Below are 27,702 nucleotides of genomic sequence, written 5' to 3' on the forward strand. Positions count from 1 at the left end.
GTAAAATAGTACAGTCAAAACGAAAATCCCCCCCCCCTTTTTTTTTTTTTTATGGTATTCCAGTTCATAGGTTACAGTGATAATTTATGCATAAAATGCTTATAATTAGTGTACGTAGGATAGATTGTGCATATTTCATATGAAGACATGAAGGAAGAGAGGGAATGAGTTAGGGGGAGAAGAAATTAGCCAGGGTTAGTGCAGGTACATAGCCAGTGATTATTGAGATGTGATTTTAGATGTTTTTTAAAAAGTAGGAGAGAAGTCTGAGCTGTGATTTCGGTCGGAAGTTTATTCCATAATTTTCCTACAGAGTTTGAGAACAAGGAGTCACCTGCTGAGTTGTTTGATTTAGTAGTGTTAATCAGTAGTTTGTTTGAGGAACGTAAATTTTTGAGGTTGTTATATGGTGTGATAAGGCTAGAGAGTATAGGAGTGTTGCTAGGTTGATACAGGGTCTTGTGGGCTAAAGTAAGTTGGTAAGATTGAAGCTGGTTAGGGAGTTCAAGCCAGTTTAAGTGTTTAAGATTTAAGCAGTGGTGGGTTCTGAAAGGGGAGCCTGTAGCAAATCTAGCAATATTATTGTAGGAAGTTGCTAGTTTCTTGAGGTTGTTTTTGGAGATATTAGTATATATGGGAGCAGCATACAGCAGAGTGGATAAAAGGTGAGTTCGAGCTATGGCAGACCTAGCTTCTGGAAAAAGATAATTTTTGATGCGATAGAGGGATCCTAGTTTCTTATTAATTAATTTTATTGTATTGTTTATGTGTGTCTCGAAGTTTAGGTTGTTGTCAATTGTTATACCTAGCAATTTAGTGGTAGGGTCAGGTGAGATAAGGGTACCATTATTAGAAATAAGATTTATTTGTACAGGGGAAGACTTTTGGGTTGGGGTGAAAAGTAGCAATTTAGTTTTTTTGGGATTTAGAAGAAGGCAACGGCAGGAGAACCATTGTTCAACAGTGTTAAAGGCTTTTTGAGTAATTGACTGAAGTTCGGTTGGTGAGGAGGCAGAGCAGATTAATGTAGAGTCATCTGCGTACTGAATGCAGGTGGAGTATGGGATTTCAGATTGCAGGTCATTTATGAAGATAGAAAATAAAAGTGGGCCTAAAATAGAGCCCTGTGGAACGCTGAGGGAGATTGGGCGGTGATTGGATAGTTCATTTTGCCAGAGTACGGCCTGCTGACAATTGCCAAGGTAAGATGTAAACCATTTTAAAGATAGAGAATCCAAGGAGAGAGACTTAAGGGTGTGGAGAAGAAGTTGATGGTTGACCATATCAAAAGCTTTGGATAGATCAATGAAAACTGCGGATGATAGTCTATTGTTATTACGGTTGTTGTTGATACAGTTTGTGAATGATAGTAGGGCAGTGGTAGTACTAGGAAAAGGTCTAAAGCCATGTTGGCAGTTGGCAAGTAGGTTATTTTTAAGAAGGTGATTGAGTATCTGCTTGTGAATGCATTTTTCCAAAATTTTAGCTATAGGGGATAGTAAAGCTATGGGACGATAGTTGGAGAAGTCATTGGAAATTCCACCTTTATGTAATGGGATGATATGTGAGATTTTCCAGATTGATGGTACTTCACCTTCTTTTATAGATCTGTTTATCAGAATGGAAATAGGGTAGGCTAGGGCTTTAGCACCTTTTTGCAAGAATTCTGCTGGGAGTTTATCTGCAGATGGGGAGGTTGGTTTTAACTTTTGGAGAAGGGAGGAGATGTAAGAAGTGGATACTGGTTGGGGGTGAAATTGTGGTGGTGGATTATGGGAAGATGTGGGCAAGTTAGATATATCAGGTGATAGGTGGCTAGCTAGAGTTTGAATGGTTTCTGTGAAAAAAAAGAGTTGAAGGCATTGGCAGTTTCTTTTGGATTATTGGGGTTAGATCTTGGGGACTGGGTGTGATTGATTGGCCTGGGTAGAGAAGATTATTAATACTAGCCCAGAATTTTTAGGTTGTCTGGTAGAGGATTGTTGTAATTGTAGATAGTAATTCTTTTTATCTAGCAGGATGGCTCTTTTAGTACTGTTTCTGTGTTCTCTAAAGGTTTGATGGTCTGACGGATTCTTGGAAGTCCGCCATTTTGCCCAATATTTATTTCTAAGTAGGATTTTCTGTTTAGTAGTAATAGTAAGCCATGGGGCTGGTTTAGCTATGATTCTGATAGAACGGGTTGGAGCATGATGATCCAAGATAGCCAAGAATGTAGAATTAAAGTATTCCACGGATATATTAATATCAAATCATAATAATAAATAACATTAAGAAATTCAAAAAGATAAGGGTTGGGGAGAGAGAGAAAAACATACCATTAGTAGCTTCGCAGGCAATATTACTACACAGACTACTAATTCATACTTATACAGATGTGCAATTTCAGTTGTGAGTACAGTGACTGTAATTCTTGTATATATGATGTGGCATCCTCTCAGCCTGTTAGCATAGGACAGTATGGGCCAAGCACTAACAAATGCTAGTACACAGGCACAACTACAGGGAATTGTTTTACATAGTGTGCTCATACATTACTACAATGGTGTTCTGTAAATGGATTCGCCAATAAATTGCATTTCAAGTAATGTCATGTATCTGACAATCAATGGCCAGTCATATGGGGCACCAGTCATTACTTTCTTCAAAAGCATGACAGTTTAGATTAGAGGTATGTCCATGTACACTAAGTACACTACGGTTATTTGTCAGCTGGCTGCCATGAGATTAGAACCCACAAGGGTGACTGCAGGAATTAATGTGCACTTTATTTCAATATCATGAATTCTCAAAACAATATTCTCCTTTATGAGTTTTACTGCAACATTTTGTGTGAAACCCTACATTTACTCACATGCATAGCTGTGTGTGGTATCACATTGGAAACAAATAGAGTGAACACATGAATACTGAGAACTTTATTTGAATACAGTAGCTATCAAAGCACAATCCTGTTTTAAACTTTATTGATAATGTTCCTTTAAATCTTGCATTTAGACACATAGATAGCAGTCCAGGACTTCAGTTACCTTACCCATATACATTAATTGTCAGGGTGGAATGTACAGCATTATTTCTGACAGAATGAGCAGAACACAGGCTTAAACCTTACTCTGGTTATTGCACTACATGCATTGCAGACATTTGTGGCTCCATTCTTTATTCATTAACATTTGACTGGTGTCAGATTAGAACACACACACACACACACACACACACACACACACACACACACTTATTTGAAAAGATTACTTATCAAAGCACACTCGAGTTAAACTGTATTGAAAATGTTACCCAGTACCTGCCCTTCATACACTTGGATAACAGTTCTGGATGTCAGTAACCTTATTCATATACCATGTTCATTGCCTGGGTGGAATATAGAGCATTATGTCAGTCACAATGAGTAGAACACAGGCTTGAACCTTACTCTGGGTAATGCACTACATTTATTTCAGTCAGTGTTTGCTGCATTCTTTATTCATTTACATTTCACAGTTGACTGGTGTCAGATTAGAACACACATGTAGTGAATACGGGAATAGCGTACACTTTTTTTATTTGAAAACATTACATATCAAAGCACCATCATCCTTTACATTTTACTGATTAATGTTGCTTCAAGTGTGGCATGTAGACCATGGATAGCTGTGAAAGACGTGTAATATATAACCCATATACCCTGTCCATTAATTGAGTTCAACCTACAGCAAATTTCAGGCAATGGCAGACCAGACCTGTGACTCTCAATATTGACAGTCCACAACATTAACTCATGTTTGGAAGCTATACTACACAGTACTGCATATGTTTACCCAATTTAACTTGCTCTACCATTTCAGGTGGGCAGCAACACATTACTAAACATGTTACATTTTTTTTTTATTTTATTTATTATTTGTTGACCGGGAAAGTCCGACTAGGTTCCACAGATCCTATTTTCAGCGGAGGCCTGGGGAGAAATGCTCCAGTATATCATGCCCGACTGTTAAGACTGCAAACTTTGTAACTAATTTATTATAAGATTACATTATGTGTTATATTACTTTGAGGTTTCACCTACTTACCACACTCTCGCCTCATCCGGACCAGGCATCCAGCATGGGAATGGACACTGTGAGCCCTCTCGTCTGCAGCTGTTGAAAGAGAAGGAAACCATTCTGCATAATAGTTTTGCACAATTTCAACTTGCATATTTCTAAAGTACTGGCAAACATACTTGCATATCTGTGGGGTCTGCCCACCAGAGCTTCTTGGAACCAGGTTCCCTCTTCCTCCACTTCAGGTCATTGAAGTAGTGATGACATTGCTCATTAGTGCAGAGGACACCAGTAGCACTGTTAAGTTCCCTAGCCAACTGATTCCAACCTCAGACTTGCATTCTGAGCCCTGGTAATTGCCCTGTGACAGCCGGGTTTCATAATTTTTCACCAGGAGGCCAACAAATACTCTGGACACCTCCACACCTCACTTCTGAGCCTGAAAGCGCTCTCCCTCTCCAACACCACCAGGGATATCAACAACCAAATGAAGACTACAATGAATGGTGGGAAATTCCTACCTAATGGTCTTTACATAGGCTGCATTCTTACCCTTACACATCATACTGTAACTTTCAAAAAAGTGCTGTCGCTTACCTTCGTGCAAACAAGCACAAACCATTTCAGCGAAGCGGAGCAGCATGCAAACTTGCACAACCCATGTTTAAGCAAAGCTTAGCAATGCTCAAACATTGTAGAACATTGACCATGTTTAAGCAGTGCTTAGCATTGCACAGCTTTTCTAAATGTAACAATTTTTTTAATTTTAAACTGATGTTTCAATCACCTGACATATTTTCACAGCAACAAATGTAAAGGATATGACTGGTCAGGACTCGAATCAGGGACCTACTACACTGTAGGTCATGACTCAACCTATCTAGCTACTTGGATAGTACAGAGAAGCAGTATATCTTCCGATATACTACTAAGATGCCTCTTACCATTGTGCAGCAAAGCTAAGTGGGTTTGCAAGTTGCTAAGCAAAACACAACTACAACAATTAAATACATCCGGTTTCTATTTTTAGATGTCTGAAGGCATAGCTAAGCAACACACCATTCTGCACAAACAGGGACAGACAAAAAATTATAACGGATTACATCCGGTTTCTGTATTTGGATATATAAAAGATGTCAGGTGCATATGTATAAGCACTGCTCAGCATTGCTAAGTACCATGCTGCACCACACAAACAACACATAAAAATAAAAAAATACAATACTGTCTTGTGCCTACTGCACAGATTCAATATCTGTGTTACTGTCACCTCCCTCGGCAGCGCACCACATAATTAATATATATGGTGAGCAGCCAGTGAGGAACCGTGAACGTGTACACGGATACATTCCATGTAGACTCTACACGGAGCCTAAATTGATTTTACTGAATCCTGATCACACTGTAATCAAATAAAGGAATTCACATTACCAGAGCGAGACACTGTGATGAGCAAGAAGATTAAATCAATAGTGTGTCAAGCTGGATGCATGTTCAGTGTAAGTGTGTATGCAGCAGTTATCAAATACCTATGAAGTAACCTTCTAAATTCACAACCCACTGAAGGAAATGCTGATGAACAACACACTTCCATTCTTTAACATGCAGTAAAGTAGACAAAAAATATGCACATGAAGTCTGGAATCTGACATAAAGACAATTTACACATATTCACTACCAGAGCTCCAGCAAGAGCATTCACTGTACATATCCAAGTAATTTTAATGTTCACAACTGAATAGTATTTCAGTTTTCTCTCAGACTGTAGGAAGTCTTATTTGCATATTCTTGACTGTGTGCATGATCAAATGTTGGGCATTCAGTACTGTCACTCTAGCAGAGCTACCACTTATAATGCAGACCTACAGACCTCATGTTTACAGATTTATCAAGTGGAAAACATTTTTAATAGGAGAAACATTTCATAGAGTATCTACATTTCTTAATTGCAGTGTGTGTTGCTTGCAATTTGTCTTTTATTTTTTAATCCAGGACAGACACAAACTGCTGGATAAGTAGTGCGATTTTATTTATTTATTTTTTTTACCAGGTACTTTTTCTTTTCATAAGATATCATCTGAAACTGCAGCCATTCACCGTTTAGCCCTAAATACCCACACAGAGCAACATGGGCGATTTCATAGCAGCACCAATATATTCCAGGATTTGTGTTGAAAGTAATTGTGCCTCATAACATTATAAAGATATGACAATTTAAAAGACTCTAAATGTTGCTGTATGTTAATGTTAGTGTTATTAAGCAGAAACTTGTGATAAGTTTCCACACAGTCTTCTTTGTTAACATTAATTAGATGAACAAACTGTTAAAGGTAATGCAGCCACATATACTTACTTCACCAGGCCATTTGCACAGAAAATCTCACTACGGCTCATTTTAGCGGTCCCATTTCCAATGAAAATTTTGGAACCAAGAAAATCCTTTGCGCCTCTTTTGCATTTTCCTTCTATGTCTGACAGCACAGAAACAGCATCACCAACTTTCATATCTAGGAGGACAGAAACGACCATTGCTATAATCAGAATTATATAAATTAAACAATTATGCAAATGTATCATGTGTTTAGTCATGATTTTTGATAAAACTGAACAATTGCAACAATTAAATTCATATGTAGTTCACATATATGAGAAATGAAGCAATTCAGTTAGGTAGCTGACTATAGGTTCATAGGTTGGTACTGGGCTATCTGCCCAAAGGCATATATTAGCCCAGCCACGTTGTGCGGTATTCACCGCCCCTTTAGTAGTTCCCTAGACCCTTGTACTAGCAGCTAGTACCCTTGGCCCCTATCTAGTAGTGCTGCTGGTGTGATTCCCGGTGTGAACTTTGTTACCCATCCACTCATCAAGGTTCCTTTTGAAGAGTGATAGTGAGGGGCTCTGTCTTATGTAGATCGGGACCCCGTTCCATAGTAAGGGAAGTCTCTGCGAAGGGAATCTATCCCTCCAGCATGTTCTATTCATTGTTGTGTTGAGGTTTATATCCCTAGAGCGTGTAGCTTGAGTAGATTTGGTTTTGCTAAGATGGAGCATGTTCAACAATTCTGGGTTGGACATTGCTTTGTACGTTAGACAGAGATCGCCTCTGAGAAAGTGGTATGCAACAGAGAACAGTCTTAGCTTTTTCAATCGTGCTGCATAGGGCAACTGTTTAAGGCCAGTAATCCTCTTGGTTAGGTACCTTTGTGGTCGCTCCAGCTGCTGGAGATGTATAGCCAGGTACATTCCAATTGGTACATTGTACTCAATAATGGGTCTGATGAGGGAAGAGTAGAGGGGCACCATTACATCCTTAGATCTTGATGCAAACCCTTTCGTGATCAGATGGGTCACATAGAAGGATTTTCTAACCACTTTGGCAACATGGTTTTCAAAGGAAAGCTGACTAGCTACTTGGGTCCCTTAGATCCCTTATTTCTTCTTCAGATTTCAGGGGATTACCTCCTATGTTGTAGTTTGCGGGTACTCTGTTTTTTCCAAAGGGGATTACTATGCTTTTTTTGCATTTAGCTTGAGACCATGGCTTTGACACCATGCATCAGTCTCATTTAGGCCCTTCTGGAGGATCTCCATGTCGGCCGGAGACTCTATTATAGCACCCAGTTTGCAGTCGTCCGCAAACTTAATCAGCCACAACCCTTCCGTGCTTGCCTGTACTTCTGAGAAGCATATGCCAAACAGGAAGGGCCCCAGGACAGAGCCCTGAGGCACACCAATCATTACTGGTCTGGATTCGGACATAGATCCCGCTACTCTTACTTTATGGGATCTGTCTGAGAGCCAGTTTGCGATCCATCTTGTGACGTAAGGGTTTATGCCCAGGCTGATGAGCTTATCAATAATACCTGAATGGGGAATGGTGTCAAATGCTTTAGCAAGGTCAAGGTCAGTGCACATCCTATACACACAATCTAAGAAGACATACTGGACAATATCATATGGATGAAATTACTTTATCAACATACTTTAAAAAAATGACCAATTTCACATAAAAAAGGGTCCAGCATACCTCTCAATGTCTTTACTTACAGACAAAGCAAAAAATAAAGGGGAGACAAAGGCCCAACAGCAGGGGCAATTTTTACATACTACTTCTAATTCACTTAATTAACAGAACATCGCAAACATGCTTTGTATCAACATGCAGTTTTTGAATAATAAAAAGTATGAAACTCTAATGTCTGGAATTATTCACCAACTGTAATCTTCAGCAATTTACAAAAAAATCAAAACTTTTAACAGCAAAATTATGATGCAAAAATCAGGGACAGTTGAGAACGGATGGTTTCCATTGATGTGATTTTCACAGTAAAGACTTAAACATAATTATGCACACTATTTTAATAAATCAAATAATTCTACATTTCCTATAAGGTTTCACTATAAATCACATTTGCATATGGTCACTAAGTTACAGTATTACCATTTAGTATAAATGTGCTTGTACAAAAAGAAGGGACCAGTCAGTGGCAGCTGTCTGCCTGGACTGTGGAGCAAGTTACCATTCAGTTATATATTGCATGGCTCTACTTTTAAGAAATTGCTAAATGATTTTACAGACAATAAGGAATACAAATATGAGGCTGCGTTAATCAATACCCTAAAAAATTTAGTAGATAAAGCTTTGTATTCAAATCTAACGTGTGGATTAATTTGACCTAATGAGTGACAATACTTCAAAATGAAATTTCTGAAAGCCATTTTAAATAAACCTCAAAATATATATTTCCCTGCACTCTTGATATGGGGCAATAGCCTCATATTCCCAAAGAACAAATATATCAACTTAGTTGTTGAGCAACATTTGGAAAAATACAAACTCAATTATTGCTCACGTGGCTTTCAGTGAAGTTGCTTTGCAGTGTTGGCACTCATAGTTCCTTCATGCATTTGTTGGCTCATGATTATATGAATATACTGGCATTAGGACAAACTGAAACACTAAGTTCAGAAATTTTACAACTGGTTTAGATGTGTACAATTTTAAGATCAAACGCACCGACTGTTTACATAAATCAGCGAGAAATGGATAAGTACTTAATTTTAAAAATGTTTGCATTTTTTAGCTAAACTGTACTGGTAAAAAAGGCTTCAATACAGCATCTGTTTTAAAACCTTCAATGCCACGATAACATTTTTAACATTTTTGTGTACGATTTTTGCAATCTTTTAAATGAGTAGTTAGGCTAAGGATTATGAGCTTCTAAATGGGCATATTTAAAGTTATCACTATACTAAATAGGGCTAAACATGTATACACATATACAACATATACACATGGTGTATAAATACCAATACTACAAAAATCATGAACACTGTTCTAATTTTTGAATTGTTAAACTAAAAGAAATTCCAAAATCTATATGCTGAAGCACTACTCATCACACATCTTGTGATCAATGTGTGATCAAATTTTTTTACAGTATACACTGGGTGGATCTAGAATGATCACCTTCATAAGGAGTCATTTACTTGGAAAGTACTTATTTTTTGACGTTTACTATCAAATAGTTCTGATAAAGAAACTGACTTCCTAGACATCAAGGTGTTTGTGAATGAAGCCAATCAGTTGGGGACCACACTATATAGAAAACAATGTTGAAGGTTGGAGGCACATGCTTTTGAGTTATGAAAGCATGCACTTCTGGCACATTTTTTTCAAACATTGCAAAAGGGCAAGCTTTGAGGAGCTCTAGGTTATGTACTGAAGAAAAAGGTTTTGATGAAGAGATGAATCTATTTGTTGATAATTTTGAACGTGGATACAACAAAATGTTATGTCAGGGATACTGTAAACAATGTTAAAATGCTCAGAAGAAACCCTGGTTTTGCCATCCAATATGAATACAACTGAGTGAATGCATACAGGAGTTAAAACATCACTTAAATATAGCAGTGACATTGGTGGGATATGTGATATAATTAAAAAGAACTGGAAGATCTTGACCTCTGATAACTGCATTAAGCAGGTTGTGGGTGAACAACAGAGGTTCTCCTTTAAGAATAACATGAATCTCAAATACGTCAAACCTTTTAAGTAGGACTGGACTGGAAGTACTTTTTGTTGTCGTCACTGTAAGGCATGTAAATACACTGCCAAGGTCAATGTTTTTATACATCCTACTACAGGAAAGGAATACCAACCAAGACTTTATACTGACGGTTGCATGGAAAACGTTGTATTATCTTGCAAGATGTGATGCTTGCACGAGTTTATATGTAAGCAAAACACATAGAAGATTGAAAGATCGCATCTTGCAACATTTAAGTGATATCAGATTAAACACAAGTAAAAATGCATTATTTCAACATAAGAATATTTATCCTGGACATAATTTTTCTTTTCCAGTGTTGCAGATATGTAGATAGAGTAAAAAGAGGTGGTGATTTACGTAACCATACAGAGGCTGCTGAAGCATATTGGATAGCAGACTTACAAGCCTATAAATTACAGGGCTTAAATGCATTTCTTCCATTGAAGACTGTGCTTAACGCCATTGTAAATTGCTTTTGCAGTCTCTCTTCCCAATCCTGTCTAAACTTCTCTGATTGATTCTTATACTCATCTTGCAATGTTTTATATGCCCTACTAATTATCTATTTTTAGCAGCAACTTCTGCTCTAGATTCAACTACAAACTCTACCAGGGCAGATCTTTTGCTTATGACTCTCCTAACCCTTTCTATTTTACTGTACTCAGCTATCAATCCCTGATAGGGAAGGCAGTCTCTGGCCTGCAGTCCAAACATCTTCTAAGCCTCAACTGACTATTACCATTCCCTCTCAAGTTATTTGCTCCCAATACCTTGCTTCTTTTTCCAGTTTTCTCCAGTAAACTGTAGCTGCCTCTTGCCTATTTTCTACGTTCCTACTTACAGTCATTCCTACTGGCAAAACCTCCTGTCTCCATTCTCATGTTTGCTTAGTTCTTAAAATATTTTCTGCTTCTTTATGAATATAATATTCTGTATGGTTATTATTTTCCTAAATTATATGCATGCAAAATTCTACTCTTTCTTGAATTTTCCCCCATTTCATCATCACCCCTTTCCATTTTGAATTAAAACCTTTTGCTTGTGTTGTCTATATGAGCCTTAGCTGTGTAGCTCTAAAATATCGCTTCATATCAGGTAATCATAAACACCTTGTTCTACTGGAAGAATCAACTTATTCCACATAACTCTTGCTCTCTTCCCCTCAAAATGTAAAATAAAATAGTCAAGAGAATTCAGCAAAACGTGTCTGTAACTAATACATCATTATAAATCTGTTATGCTGTCAAATTAAGATAAATGAAGTTGTACACTCAGTACATCCTTAGATGGATACAGATTTCTAATTCTACCTTTTGAGATCTCATTTGCAAAAGAGGCATTCTTAGAAACTAAGCAAGACTGACAAGATGAAAGGAGCTGTTACCATTACTGATGTGATGGTATCTATTTTTCCTTTACTCCTGTTCATCGAACTTGGATCAGCAGAGAAACATTTTTTGTAGGAGTATCTAATCTCTGTGTTACTACCTTGGCAGCACTGTGCAAGACATTTCAGCGTTTGTGTGTGTGTGCACACCCCTTTAAACATGTGCCAGTATACACTGACCAGCCCTCTCATACACATTTATTCTCACGCATTTATATGCTTTGTCTGTGAAGTGCAGTATTACTGGGTAAATCAGAACATTTTGTGCAAGCTAAAAAACAAGACATAAAAATACATTAAAATATATTTAATAAATCAAAATATTTCACACTCCAATCACACAGTACTTTGAGATAAGCAGAGAATAGAAATCATACATGGAAACAGTATAAAAGTACCACAGGATAAAAATGATATGGAATGTTCCAGGTTAACTGCCCAAATTGGCTAATTTCCAAAATATTAAATGTATCCTACCTTCCCTTGAGAATTGGGGCCAAAAATGTCTATATTGTTAATGTTATATAACCACTGGGGATGTGGGAATACAAAGTGTATAAATAGAAGTTATGTCCTTACCATAACGTTCCATGTGGAGTGTTCATCTCGCCTTTGTTCTTACACCTGGGTTCGGAGCCGATCCTCAGCTCCGTGTCGGCCGCTTGGCAAAGCTCTGCATCGAGAAGTAGCTCGAGACCAACCTAACTCCCACAATCCCCCTCTGCCTTTACCTCAGATCTAGTTTGCAAGCAAATCAGAAGCCAACAGAGAGAATATAACACATTCATGCCAACAAGAACAACATAGTTGAAAATATAACCACAACAATTGCATAAGGCAGAAGCAGAAGAACCAAACCAGACACCTAAACTGGACGTTCTTCCTGAGGGTGGGAGGGTGGGAATGTAAGAACAAAGGCGAGATGAACACTCCACATGGAACGTTATGGTAAGGACATAACTTCTATATGTGAGAGTGTTCAATCTCGCCGTTTGTTCTTACACCTGGGTAGCGTCCCTAGCTCCATGTTCCTGAGGAACTCACGGAAGAACGTTCCTGAGCACAGTGGAACCAAAGGTTGCCCTGTCCCTAGAAATCCTGTCTACTTTGTAATGAGTAATGAATGTATGTGGTTTAGACCAAGTGGCAGCCGCACAAATAGTGTCTAACGGTAGGCGGGCTGCATGAGCCAGCGATGTAGATACTGATCTTGTAGAGTGCCCTTTGGGCTTGACAGGTAAAGTTTGCTCCGAGGCAGCATAAACAAAAATGATACAATCGGAAAGCCATTTGGAAAGGGTGCGTTTCGTAACTGCCATACCCTTCTTGCTGTCTGCAAAGGCTATAAAAAGCTGGTCTGTTTTTCTGTGATCTTTTGTTCTATCCAAGTAGAATCTGAGTTGCCTATGAACATCTAACTTGTGTAACATATATTCCAACTTATTGGAGTGGTTTTTGAAAAAGGTAGGGAGCTCAATGGACTGATTAATGTTATTAACGGAGCAAACTTTGGGAAGAAAGGACGGATTAGTACGAAGAGATACTCTATCAGAGTGAAAAATCAAATAAGGCTGTTTAACGGAAAGAGCTTGAAGCTCCGATACCCGTCTGGCCGATGTAATGGCCACCAAAAAGAGGGTCTTCCATGACAAAAATTTCAAAGGACAGGAAGAGGCTGGTTCAAAAGGTGGTAGCATCAGCTGAGATAAAAGAAGGTTCAAGTTCCAAGGTGATGTAGGAGTTCTAACTGGTGGTCTGATATGGAAAGATCCTTTTAGAAAGGCCTTACAAAGTCTGTGAGCCATAATAGGAGCCCCACATTCTTCCACATGAAAGTTTGAAATGGCAGCCAATTGTACTCTCAAAGTGGCAGGAGAAGCTCCTTGGTTGAACAGTTCGGTCAAAAACTCTAAGATCCTATTTAGAGGAGCTATAACTGGGTCCAATTGTTGTGTATTTGCCCAGTGCACAAAACACTTCCATTTACTAGTGTAAATCTTTGTAGTGGAAGCTTTATGAGACGCCACCAGTATATTCTGAACTGCAGGGGAAAGAAGATCAGACCTGGCTAAGTAGGGAAGCGGAGCAGCCAAGCTGCTAGTCTGAGGGAAAGTAGCGACGGGTGGGGAGCCCCTGACGAGTGGGTCAGTAGATCCGGCTCCGGGTCCAGGATCCAGGGTTCCCGAATTTGATGTGCCAGAAGAAAGGGAAACCAGATTTGAAGAGGCCAGAATGGGGCAATGAGGATAATCGTCCTTCGCAGGTTGTTGGCTTTCTGCAGAAATTTCGCAATCAGGGGGAAAGGAGGAAAGGCATACAGGAGACCCGGGGGCCAATTGTGAATCAGAGCATCCCTGGGGACTTCCCCTGGAGGGGGTAATAGGGCAAAATAGCTTCTGCATTTGGCGTTCATTGGAGACGCAAAGAGATCGCAGGAAGGCTGGCCCCACTTGCGAAAAATTTCCTTCGCAACTGACTGTTTGAGGGACCACTCGTGAGGTAACAGGATAGCTCTGCTCAACCTGTCCGCTATGACGTTGGATAACCCCGGGATGTGCGTTGCTATCAGAAAGCGACCCGTGGATTCCGCCCATTGCCAGATTCTCATGGCCTCTCTGCATAGTTGATAAGACTTGGTTCCCCCTTGTTTGTTTATGTACCAGACTACGGACATGTTGTCCATCTGAACTGCAATTGTCCCTAGAGGAAGAAGGGGAGCAAAGTGTTGCAACGCTAGAAACACTGCCCTCAACTCTAGAACATTGATGTGCAGATTGTACTCCAAATTGGTCCATTCACCTTGGACTGTCTGTCCCTGAAAGATGCCCCCCCACCCTATCAGGGAAGCGTCCGTGGTCACCGTAGCTGTCGGCGTGGGTAGCACAAATGGTCTTCCGCTGGAAAGATTGCAAGTCCGAAGCCACCAAGCTAGGTGTGATTTGCATATGTTTGTGATGTGAATTTCGTGCGTCAGGGGTAACTGTTGGAACGACCATTGTGCAAACAGTAGCCATTGAAGAACTCTCATGTGCAGTCTTCCCAAGGGTATCGCAATGAGAGAAGCTGCCATGAGACCCAAAACCTTCAGAACCAGTTTCGCTGGGGATTTTCTTGATGATAGAAGAAGTGATATATGGTTTTGTAGGGAGGCTATTCTTTCTGGAGGAAGCCTTAGAATTAAGCAACGCGTATCCAATTCTGCTCCTATGAATGAGATATGCTGTGATGGCTGTAGTAAAGATTTTTCGAAATTTACGGAAATTCCGAGATGAACACAAAGTTGTAGTGTGTAATCCCTGGCCTGACTCAGTCGACGCTCGGTGGTGGCAGAAAGGAGCCAGTCGTCCAGATACGGAAACACCTGGAATCCCAGGCGTCTCAAGTGAGACGCTACCACTGCCATACATTTGGTGAAGACCCTGGGGGCTGAGGTCAGACCAAAGGGCAGGGCTCGAAACTGAAAGTGACTCGCTCCCAGCCGGAAGCGCAAGTGATCCCTGGACGCCCTGGCCATTTTGATTTGGTAGTATGCGTCCTTTAGATCTATTGAGCACATCCAGTCATCCTTCTGTAAGAATGGAAGGATCGATTGAAGCGTGACCATCCGGAACTTTTCTTTCTTGATGAAGGTATTGAGTTTGCTTAGGTCCAGAATTGGCCTCCAGTCCCCTGTCTTTTTTGGAACTAAAAAGAACCTTGAGTAAGTTCCGAATCCTCTTTGGTCCGCTGGGACTGGTTGGATGACTCTTTTTTCTAGCAGCTTTGAAACTTCTATAGCTGCAGGGCCTCGCAGATGGGGCGGCACATCTGGGAGTCTTTTCTGCGGAATTGGGGGCAATAGGAAGGGAATTCTGTAACCTCTGGTAACGATGCTTTTTACCCAATTGTCTGATGTAAGACTTGACAAGGCCTGAGGGTATAAAGCTAAGCGACCCCCGACTGCCTCCAGAGCAGGACAGTCGGGCCTCCTCTCAGGAGTGCTGGAAAGGTTTCCCAGGGAGCGTATCCCTGTCACCTTGGTTTTGCGGACCCCCTCTGCCACCAGGGCGACGTCTTCCACCTCTGCCCCCTCCTCTGCCTCTAGAGGGGGCATCACCCTGTGTGCCTGGGAAAGAACCTTGGGGTTTTCGAAACCACATTTTTCCACCACGTTGCCCTTTGGGGTACAGTCTGGATGGGGTGGAAAAACGGACTCTGACAGCAGACAGAGTCTTTCCCTCTTGCTCACACCGGGTAAGGGTCTCCTTCACTTTGGGGCCAAAGAGAGTGGCACCATCAGATGGGGCGTTAGTAAAGGAAGACTTGAAGGCTTCCGCAAAGGAACATAAGCGCATCCAGGATTGTCTACGAAGAGCAATCGCTGAAGCCGCTGCCCTACTCGACCCTTCGGCTGCGTATGAGATCAGCCTCATGGACGAGTTTGCAATAGATGTAAGGGTATTGAGATGTGCTGTAACTTTCTCCGAGACAGCAGCATCTGTAGTACCCTGGAGGGTATCTCCCAACTCTTTGATTAGATCCCTCTGTAACCGTGTGAAGTGGGTCAAATAGTTCAGGGATCGCATAGAAAAAGCCGCTGAACTAAAAATGCGCTTCCCATACCTGTCCATAGTCCTAGAATCTCTGTTAGGCGGATGGACAGATGAGGAGGATTCAGACATCTCCTTTTTCGTGGCAGCTGTCACCACCATAGCGTCCACTGGTACTCCCTTTGTTAGATAAGCCTTATCTTGGGGGGGCAGTAATATATTTATTAGGCTTTCTAGGGACTGGCTCCACCGTGTCAGGTGTCTCCCACGCCCTTCGAGCAATCAATTCCATTAACTCATCGAAGGGCGGAGTGACCCAGTAGGAGGAAGGGCGAGCACCGAATGCCTTCAGCAAGACTGACTCATCCTCAGAAGGGGGTAGGGATTGCCAATCACCTCTCTGCTTTAGGATCTCCAGGATGTCAGAAAAGGAGACATCCTCTGAAGGTGATTTTGGGGACCCTTCTGACTCATCCAAGTCAGTGTCCGATGTCAAGGATTCTTGTGGAGAATCCAAGTGTCTCCTCTTACACAATCTTTTCCTCGGAACTTCCTCGGTGGGGGGCATCCGATGAAGCCTCCGAGGAAGAGGGGGCACCCTCTAGGGGTGGCTGAGACACTGGTGCTCGACGCTTAGATGTAGCCGTGGGTGCAGAGTAGGATAACGGTCCTTTATGGGAAGGAGAAGCTGTTTCTGCTGAAGTGGTTGTCTGGGTAGACAACACCTTCCTCATGAGGTCGAAGGCCCCCGGGTCCCGAGTCGAGGTATCCCCCGGTTCCGAAGAAATCGGAGGAATCCCCGAGACAGGCACCGAAGGTATCGACCCCGAGGATGGAGCCGAGTCGATCCGAACTGAGGCTCCGAGAGGGAGTGTCGTAACCGAAACATCGGTCCGACTCTCGGTCCCGGATCCAAGGATGGATCTTCGGCTCCGAGACTCCGGTACTGGGTCCGACGGAGTCGAGGTGAACGGTGCCGACCGAGAAAAAGACGGTTCCGGCACCGAGGGCTCCACAATCATCAGATCAGCCTCTCCCGGCTCCGAAGACTGGATAGGCCTCGGAGGAGGAACAGGTGGAGATAAGGGAAGGCCTTCGAGTCTCGACACCAACTGGGAGGAGACAGAGATGAGTTTGGATAAGGCCGTATTCTCCATTAATTTCTCCACCACGCGGTCTACATCGGTGTCGGAGAGGGGCCTGGAAGAACGCGTGGAAGGAATCGAAGACGGAGCCGACCTCAGAAGTGCAGGAGGAGGAAGCTCCATCACCGGTTCCAAGACTCGAGGCTCGGTAACTGACAACAGTTCAACACTCGGCCTCGAAGTCTGTGGAACCGGTGATCGAACTTTGAATGAAGAGCTCGGAGCCGATGACATGGGCTCTGATGTCTTCGATTCCTTCGAGGATTTAGATGCCTGGTCTGATGCATCCAGAGCCTCTTGGAATGCAGGCTTCAAAAGGCCCCTATCCATAAGGTTCCTGCGCCTATCTGTCATGACCCTTCCACTGAAAGAATGGCAGATGGAGCAGTCTTCCTGCAGATGGAGAGGGCCAAGACAGTAGACGCAGGAACTATGACTGTCTGTGACAGACATTTTCTGTCCACACTGGCACCGTTTGAAGCTGACTTAGCTTTTACAGACATGTTACAAAGTCAAATCCAGTAAACAGTGAAATAGCCAGTACAATTGTCCAATCCAGTAAAACTTGTCAAATCCAATAAAATTTGTCAAATCCTGCAAGTAAGTCAAATCCAATAGTCAATTCCAGTAAAAGTTAAAGGGTGGGGTAGGCCCCGAGGGAATAACTCTTAATAAAGTATATAAAAACTATATATGGAACCGAGAAACCCTCGATACACTACTCACACACACACACAGTCAACTTTAAGAGATGTTTTATCCAAAAATACAAGAAAATATAAGAAATAATTAATCTTAGCTTTGAGGTGGTCCGAGCTCATCAAAAATGATGCGAACGTTGCAGCGGCAAACTAGATCTGAGGTAAAGGCAGAGGGGGATTGTGGGAGTTAGGTTAGTCTCGAGCTTCTTCTCGATGCAGAGCTTTGCCAAGCGGCCGACACGGAGCAGAGGATCGGCTCCAAACCCAGGTGTAAGAACAAACGGCGAGATTGAACACTCTCACATCTTTAATTTTAGATGATTTAATTATTAAAGCTTAGTTGATGTTAGCAAAGTCCAAGCAAGACTGAAATCATCTTGAAGAGCCTTAACTATATGATCCTTCCTGATTTACTTATAATGATATCAGCATATATTATTTGTATAATCAGATTACAAACTATGGAAAAATTATGATCACAGCATATGCTCAACACTTCTATTGAACTTTCTATGATATGTTGCTCTTTGAGTGTTTTCCATTCAACTGAGATTAATCATGTCTTTCCTTTCAACTGAGATTAATCATGTCTTCCCTATATTTCTTAAGTAACCAAATGTTTCCCTCTCAGTGGCTGAAACAGAAGCCATGAAGACCTCTGAGTTGGAATCTTTTTATATTACGTACTTATATTTAAGAAATGCTTGTTGATTTTTTTTGTTAGTCTTATTGAAAAGGTAATACAACTTTTGAACACAAGAGGAGCAATCAAGTTTTCCCCACAGTGTCAAGCACTCTGTCAAAGCCACTAGAATACTTTTATCAGACAGCATGTATTTCATCTTTTTCTCATGTTCCTTCCAAGCAAAAAGATAGATATTTGCTTAATTAGCATACTGTCTTGGATACACAAGTATCTATTTTAATTTTCTTTATATAACTTTATCATATGCATTCATAGCATTATCTAAAATAGTCAGTATCAAATCACAGGAAGTGTTATGCAAAATCTGCAGCCACTTTTAAATTCTTTACACCCCTGTGCATAAATGCATCTTTTATATATTCTCAGGCACACTAGGTACCAGTGTGTGCTACAAATGGTCAGTGAACATACCTCAAAAATCAGTAGGTTACACAACTATCTTCTGCAATTGTTAGAACAATGAAGTTCCACAATCTCTGGCACTTCTAGCGAGGGATCTGATGTCAGTGTAAGACCATCACTAAGACTGTGTCTAGAATGATGGATAAATACCATTTCACGGATTTTCTATACAATTCCTGTTCTTGAAACTCTGCTATGTACCTAACACACTCACATACTATGCAAATTACAAGTGTGCAAGTCTTTTCAGAATCCCCATGACAATTCAATAGGAGTGAAAAATGGTGAAGTATCACAGGAAATGCACTACAGACATTGTGTAGTGTGACCGGGTGTTGTGTGTCAGCAAGTAGGTTATCAAGGACAGATACTGTCAGGTGGATATTATTACTCTATAAAAAAATGTAAGTATAGCTGGAAGTGGTAAAAAAAAAACCCACCTACTTTTCCTTTAAGACCCCTACCAAAAACAGAGGGAAAGAATAAAGGAAGATACCTCTTTGGTTATATACTGCTGAATACATAACCAGAAAAAAAAGAATACAATGGTTAGAATGACCACCAGATAACTGTGACAGTAATTCATCATGGGGGTGCAGCCACATGGCATACAGTAGATATAAAAAATGTACACACCCCTGTTAAAATGCCTGGCTTTTGTGATATAAAAAAATGAGACCACAATAAATCATTTCAAAACTTTTCCCACCTTTAATGTGACCTAGAACCTCTACAATTCAATTGAAAAACAAACAAATCTGTTAGGGGAAAAATATAAAATAATGTACAATAAGCTGGTTGCATATGTGTGCACACCCTTAAACTAATACTTTGTTGAAGCACCTTTTGATTTAATAACAGCATTCAGTCTTCTTGGGTACACACCTACCATCAATTAAAGAGACTCTGATTAACTGCAAATAAAGTTCAGCTATCTTAGTAGGATTTTCCTGACATTTACCCAGTTGCCTGCTACAGCAAAAGCCATGGTTCGCAGACAGCTTAGAAAGCATCAAAGGGATCTCACTGTTGAAAGGTTTCAGTCAGGAGAAGGGTACAAAAAAATTTCCACAGCATTGGATATACCATGGAACACTGTGAAGGCAGTCATCAAAAAGTGGAGAAAATATGGGACAACAGCAACATTGCAAATAACTGGACGTCCCTCCAAAATTGATGAAAAGACAAGACGAAAACTGGTCAGGAAGACTGCCAAGAGACCTACAGCAACACTGAAGGAGCTACAGGAATTTCTGGCAAGTACTGGTTGCAACTACATGTGATAATCTTTGAATACTCTAAGACCTCTCGGTGTGGTTTCAGTGTCTATATACTTCTGTAAACCACATATGTTAAAAAATGTGGCCGTTTCTTTCCACATTTTTTTCTCTAGATTCTCAAATAGTAACTTACTTTCTGCATTCACTGGTAAGGAAGTCTTTCTACCCACGTTGGAAAAAGGGTTGGGAAAACGTTTCCTTCTATCATCTTCCCATTTCTCCCACAACAAAACATTTTTATCAATGGCATTTCTATTTGATGGTATACGCTCACCACGCTCTAAGGAATTGCTCAAAAAATTGTCCAAAGACAGTTGACTGCCATCCATCGTATGGGAGAAATGGGAAGATGATAGAAGGAAACGTTTTCCCAACCCTTTTTCCAACGTGGGTAGAAAGACATCCATACCAGTAAATGCAGAAAGTAAGTTACTATTTGAGAATCTAGAGAAAAAAATGTGGAAAGAAACGGCCACATTTTTTAACATATGCGGTTTACAGAAGTATATAGACACTGAAACCACACCGAGAGGTCTTAGAGTATTCAAAGGCCCAACTACCCCTTTTAATTTAACGGTAGACACTGAGGTTACATTTCATAAACGCTGGGTAACCGCAGCGCATGAGAAGTGCAATAAATCGTGATTTTGGTGGATCCTGCTTTGTTGTTTCTTTTGGTTCTTGTGGTGCTATTGTGGTTTTACTACATGTGATAATCTCCTGTATTCTCCATACGTCTAGACTATGGGGTAGGGTTGCAAGATGGAAGCCTTTTCTTACACAGAAAAGCATCCAGACCTGGCTAAAATTTGCAAAACAGTACATCGAGTCTCCAAAAATCATGTGGGAAAATGTGTTATGGTCTGAGGAGACCAAGGTTGAACTTTTTGGCCACAATTCCAAAAGGTATGTTTGGAGCAAAAACACTTTCCATCACCAAAAGAACACCATCCCCACGATGAAGCAAGATGGTGGCAGTATCATACTTTGGGGTTGCTTTTCTTCAGCTGGAACTGGGGCTTTAGTCAAGAACAGTTCCAAATACCAGTCACTTTTGGCCCAAAACCTTCGGGCGTCTGTTAGAAAGCTGAAGATGAAGAGGAATTACACCTTTCAACACAACAATGACCCCAAGCATACATCCAAATCAACAAAAGGATGGCTTCACCAGAAGAAAATTAAAGTTTTGGAATGGCCCAGCCAGAGCCCAAATCTAAATCCAATAGAAAACCTGTGGAGTGACCTGAAGAGGGCTGTACATAAGAGATGCCCTCACAATCTCATAGATTTGGAGTACTTTTGCAAGGAAGAGTGGGCAAACATTGCTAAGTCAAGATGTGCCATGTGGCTAAGACTCGTACCCAAGAAAAGTGAAAGCTGTAATTAAATCAAAAGGTGCTTCAACAAAGTATTAGTTTAAGGGTGTGCACACTTATGCAATCAACTTATTGTACATTTATTTTTTATATTTTATCCCCTAACAGATTTGTTTGTTTTTCAATTGAATTGTACACGTTATCGGTCACATTAAAGGTGGGAAAAGTTTTGAAATGATTTATTGTGGTCTCATTTTTTTATATCACAAAAACCTGGCATTTTAACATGGGTGTGTATACTTTTTATATCCACCGCATGTGCCATATGTAGAACATACAACTGTTCTGAAAAATTCAATTACTGTCAGGAAATGCTTCAAATATGTATCGTTTTGGAATAAGATCCCTGTTCAGACTGCTAAGGATTTTAAGTTTACCTTGATGATGGTAATTATAGCATGCATTCATTTTCTAAGAGGTCCAGCCAACTTGATACAGCTAATGATGAAGGCACATTTGTGTTTGATGTGCTGAAACCTGCTGCTAACTTTAAGTGTATAAAATCTGCTTCATCTGATGGTCAGGGGGAACAGAAAGTACCATGTGTGACACAGACAAACAGAAGACAGCACAAACATAGCTTTATGTTAAGTACATATATTTCATATCTGATGTGTCTTTTCCGTCCTTCTCAACCTGTGGGAGAGTCCCCAGCCAGTCAGAAAGGGTGATATTATGAGAGAATATTCAGCAACACGTGTAGCCAAAAGCTGATCCAGACCTGAATGGAATGTCTAGTTTGCAAGGGGGACCAAAGGTATGAGAACATGATCATGTTGCTCCATAATTCTCATCCAGGGAAGCATGATCACGAAAGTGGCCACTGCCCTGGTGGAGGCAGCCTTAGGCTTGCAGGGGACAGGCAGATCTTTACTAGAGTAAACAAAGGAAATAAAACTAGATAGCCACCTGGTCAAGGTCACTTTATATACTGGCTTCCCTAGTCTGGATTTAGAAAAGGGCACATAATTGATCAGACTTTCTGAGGTGATTAATTTGGTCCAAGTAAAATCTAAGTGAACAATGCATGTCAAGACAATGAAGTAAATATTCCTGTGTTACTGAAACTGGGAAAGAAAACTGGTAACTGGATAAAATGATTCAAGTTACATTTAGACACTACTTTAGGGAGGAAGGACAGATTAGGGAGTAAGGAAACACAGACCATGTGAAGGAATAAATAAGAGGGAACACTAGGTAATGCCTGAAAATCTAAAACTCTTCTGGCTGATGTGAGAGCTGCGACAAAGATAGTTTTACACAAACGTAATTTCAAATAACTGTGGCAGAGGGCTAAAAAGAGCAGATGCCAAAGCTTAAGGAACAGTGGGAAGGTCCAGAGGGAAAACTGGGTTCCTAACTGGAATATCAGCAAATAGGTACCTTTCAAAATAGCGTTAGACAAATGCAAAGAACCCAAACGGACATGCTCTTGACCAACATGGAAGATGGAAATGGCAGTCAATTTGACTTAAATGGCGTAGTAATTAGAACCAGAAAAGAAAATGTCAGATTAAAAATCGATGACAGCAACTAAGGGAGCTGAAGAGAGGTCCAAAGCTTTAGAAGTAGCAAATACAAACTTCTCCATTTGCTACAACACACTTTTCTGGTGTATGGTTTCTAAGAAAAAAAGGATATGAACAGTCTTAGAAATCTTGGGATTTCTGGCCTTCACTGGAACTGGAGAAACCATGAGGTCAGTTTGAAGAACTTCAGGTTCAGGTGAGGTTAATTCAACAAGTGAGAGATAAGATCTGTACTCAAGTCCAAAACCTAGGGTAGGTGTTTCAGGTGAGGCCAAAAGGAAGGGGATTGAAACTTGTAATGGCTAGAATGGGGTAATGAGAATCACCACTCTGGAACAGGCTGCTTTCTGTCATTACTTGATCAGAGGTGCAGGGGAAAAGGCATACAGAAGCCCAGGAGGCCAAGCATGCAGAACAGCATGCCTCATTGATTGTCCCTCAGGAGGGACCAGGGCAATAAAGGCTGCTGCATTTTGTGTTTAACGAGGGGGTCACAAAAAGTTCACAGTGAGGCTGGCCCAAGTCTTTGGAATTCTCTCACACATGAAGTCAAAATATCTGCCTACTGAAATCTGAAAACTCACAATGCAGAGTCCAGAGAGAGACTTAAATAACGAAAATAGAGAACAAAAAGAACTCTTCTCCTTTACATCTTTTTTTTTTTGCAGAGGGCAAGCTCCAGTGGACCCCTAATGTGGGCATCAAGTTCCCCATACCACCAAACTTGTACATAAATCTGAGACTGCCATACCTTGGAGAAAGGGGGATATTCCAAAATTTTGACAGTCTCAGATTTCATATATGTAAGTCTGGATTTTCAGCCATTTGTTCTCCAAGATTTTAAATGGCTACTGGTGAAAAACAGTACGAGGGTGCAGTATAGGCATGGTGACGTAATGTAAGTTTCAAACATTCATTCTATAGGGAGATTAGAGCAGAGTGCAATTCTGAACTAGCTAAATGCCCCTCACAGTCAGCAGATTCAAGCTACCTGTGTACTATGCAGCATTCTTACTATGCAGAAGTACTGAAGATCATTAGTACTTGTGCTGCTGCCTTGGAAAGCCATATAAAATATGGGCTCATTACAAGCAGGTCAGTTCAGACAGTGGAAAAAGGGGAGTGGAAGGGGCATTCTGTATGCATTTAATACACAGTACTCTGTGATGTAGCAACTATATCAGTGCAACAGCCAAACATCATCACAAAAAAAGTCCTAGACTTGTAAAAAGAGTTATGTACTTACCATAACTTGGCATCAGAGTTATCCTACATCATTATTCATCACCATAGGATCTAGGACCAGATATCAGATCTGAGCTGGCAACATACAACAGACCAGTCCAGGGCTCTAGTTCTTCCTTCTCCCATAATGCCCTACTGCCCTCTAACCCGATCGAGTTTGCTAACCTATTCCCAAACGCTATTCCTGCAAAAGCAGGACAGGAAAAGGTTCGGAACCCAAAGAATACACTCCAATTTCCTCCAAGACCCAACGAGGTAGGGGGAAGGCAGGAGGGAAATGTGATGAATAATGGACAGAGGATAACACAGATGCCAAGTTATGGTAAGTACATAACTCCTTATCTGATGTTATCCATGTCATTATTCATAACCATAATGACAGAATCCCCAGCAACCATTTATCCTGGGAGGCCTCAAGGAAGGACATGCTGGAGCACTGTGGAGCCAAAAGAAGCCTTGCTCCTGGAGATCAAATCCACCTTGTAATGAGATATAAAGGTGTGAGAACAAGACAAAGTGACAGCAGCACAAGTTTCATCAATAGACAGTCTGTCCAAGAATGCTGAGGAAGTAGCCACGGACCTGGTAGAATGAGCCCCGATTCTTCCAGGAACCTCAAGATGCCTAATGTTGTAGACTGCAGAGATGCAGCTAGAGATCCATTTGGAAATAGTTACCTTAGAAACAGGAAGGCCACATCTGTTTGGGGAAAAAAAAAACAAAGAGCTGAAATGACCTGCAAAATCCTTCGGCCCTATGTAGATAGAAACTTAATTGCCTGTGTACATCCAAACTATGTAGAATGTACTCTCCTTTATTGGAATGATTAGAAAAGAACAATGGCAGCTGAATACATTGGTTTAAATTGGATTCAGAAGCAAACTTGGGTAAGAAAGTGGGATTCGTCCTAAGAGAGACTGCCCTTGTGAAAAATCATGTAAGGAGGAGCAAAGAAATGAGCTTGCAGTTCAGAAACCCTCTTAACAGATGTTATAGCAACCAGGAAGTCTGTCTTCCATGACAAGAATTTGAGATTGCAGGAACTAGCAGGCTCAGAGGGACTCCTAGTCAGAGACTGCAGAACTAAGGTAAGGCCCCCAAGGAGGCGTAAGAGGTGGTCTAAGCAGGAAGTCCCCCTTTCATAAATGCTTTGCAAAGCCTAGATGAAAAGGCAGGCGCGCTGTTCATGAAAATTAGAAATTTCCATCAACTGCAGCTTAATAGTAGAGAAAATTGCTCCTGCCTGGAAAAGTGAACACGAAAACAAAAGGATATCTGAAACAGAGGCAGAAAAGGGATTGAGATTTCTGCTCTTGGCCCACATGTAAATTTATTTCCATTTACTACTGTAAACCTTTCTAGTGGAAGGTTTTTGGGAGGCTAGAATAACACACTTGATGGGAGATGCCAGCCTGGACTGTTTTAAGATCACTGGAATTGGAGAAACAATCAAGTTAGATGAAGGGTCCAAAGATTTGGAAGAGGAAGCCCAGAAGGATGGGCGATCAAATCCTGCAGAGGATCCAGTACCCAGGGAGGATACTTCAGATGACAACTGATGAAGGGGAACCACAGCTGACAGGGCAAAAAAGGGGCAATGAGGATAAGGGAAGTCCTCAGGAGTTGCGCTTTCTGTAGAACCTTGGGAATTAGATGGACAGGAGGATAGGCATAAAGGAGACCCAGAGGCCAGAGGGGGGATCAGGGAGAAGTACATGCTGCATTTGTGGTTGGCTGGGGAAGCAAAGAGGTTACATGTTACAGCATGGCTGCCACCAGCAGATGAATATCTGCTTCACCAGTGTGGGATTGAGGGACCACTTGTGAGGGCTCAAGATGGATCTGCTGAGTTTGTTGGCCAACATGTCAGAGCCCCCAGGAATATATGATGCAAGAAGAAAATGCTTGGAAAATATCTCCCATTCCCACACTCAGCCTCTCTGCACAACAGATAAGATTGTGACCCTTCTCCCCACTTGCTGACATACAAGACCACAACCATGTTGTTTGTTCAAAATGCAGTCTTCCCCAGAGGGAGGCAGTCCTGAAAGGCTTGCAACATTAAGAGAACTGCTCTCATCTCTAGGATGTTTATGTGCAACTTGGTCTCTATGGGGGACCACATGCCTTGGACAGTTCTATCCTGGAAATGTCCCCCACCCCAACAGGGGAGTGTCCATGGTCACTGCAGCCTTGGGTGGAAGAAGAGAAAATGGCCTGCCTAGGAAGACCTACAGAGACTGAAATCACCAAAGAAGGTGTCATCTGCATACAGGTGTCAACTTTACGGTCATGGACATGGGCTGAGACAAAGCAGACCATTGAACCAAGAGGGCCCACTGTAAAACCCGCATATAGTACCTTGTTAGGGGAATGAGCTGAATGGCTGCAGCCATGGATCCTAGAGTTTGAAGAATCAAGTGGACCAGGGGAAGCGACAGGTCAAAAATCTGAGTGACCTGGTCTAGGATCAACTGAACCATGGGTAGAGGCAATGCTGCAATATCTGCGAGGGAGTCTAGTTGGACTACTATCAACTCCAGCTGCTAAGTGGAGACCAGACTGGATTTTGAAAGGTTGACCGTAATCCTCAATTGACTAAAAAGGGGAAGAACATAATGGATTGCTTGTTAATAGCCGATGCCTTAATGGTGCCATGAGGAGCCAATTGTCGAGATACGGAAAGACCGGAAACCACTGTATCCACAGCTGAGCTGCTACCACTGCCATACATTTGGTAAACACCCAGGGGGTGGTGGTGAGATCAAAGTGCAGGGCTCTGAACTGGTAATGATTGGCTCCTAACAGGAAGCGTAGATGTCTCCTGGAATGGCCATCTTGAAGTGATAGTAGGCGTCCTGGAGTTGCACACAGCACATCCAATAGTCCTTGCATAAGAGAGGCAGAATGGACTGAGCAGTGACCATCCCAAACTTGGAATTTTTGACTGACAGATGGAGCTCACTGAGATCCAAAATAGAATGCATGTTCCGCGTCTTTTTTGGCACTAAAAAGTAGTACTGGATCCTCGTTGTCCTGCTGGGACCTCTTGGATGGCTCTTTTTTGAAGTTGTTGAACTTCCTTGAAAGCAAACTTCTTCTGACTGGGTGGAATGTTGGGGAGGAAATTTTATATAGGATGGGGATCCAAAAAGTGAATGAAATAAACCCTGGAAACAATGTTTAACAGCCACTGATTGGAGGCAATAATTCCCCAGGCTAGTAGATGAAGGGAAATGCAACCTCGACTGCCTCCAGGGCAGAGCAGTCAGGCAATGCCTCAGAAGCGTTGATAGAGCTACGGGC

At 41.4% G+C, this 27,702-nt stretch overlaps 1 protein-coding gene across 1 annotated transcript in view; it reads right to left on the reverse strand.

Moving 5' to 3' along the window:
• NSUN6 (NOP2/Sun RNA methyltransferase 6) overlaps window positions 1-27,702 on the reverse strand; it is a 611,674-nt gene that overhangs the window by 345,980 nt on the left and 237,992 nt on the right. Inside the window, exon 6 of the mRNA XM_044064641.1 lies at window positions 6,394-6,547. Within this exon, the coding sequence (XP_043920576.1) occupies window positions 6,394-6,547 (154 nt within the window). The remainder of the gene's footprint in view (window positions 1-6,393; window positions 6,548-27,702) is intronic.

Source organism: Protopterus annectens, chromosome 3.part0 (genome assembly GCF_019279795.1).
Source record: "Protopterus annectens isolate FY-2018-M chromosome 3.part0, PAN1.0, whole genome shotgun sequence".
NCBI classification, from domain to species: Eukaryota; Metazoa; Chordata; order Ceratodontiformes; family Protopteridae; genus Protopterus; species Protopterus annectens.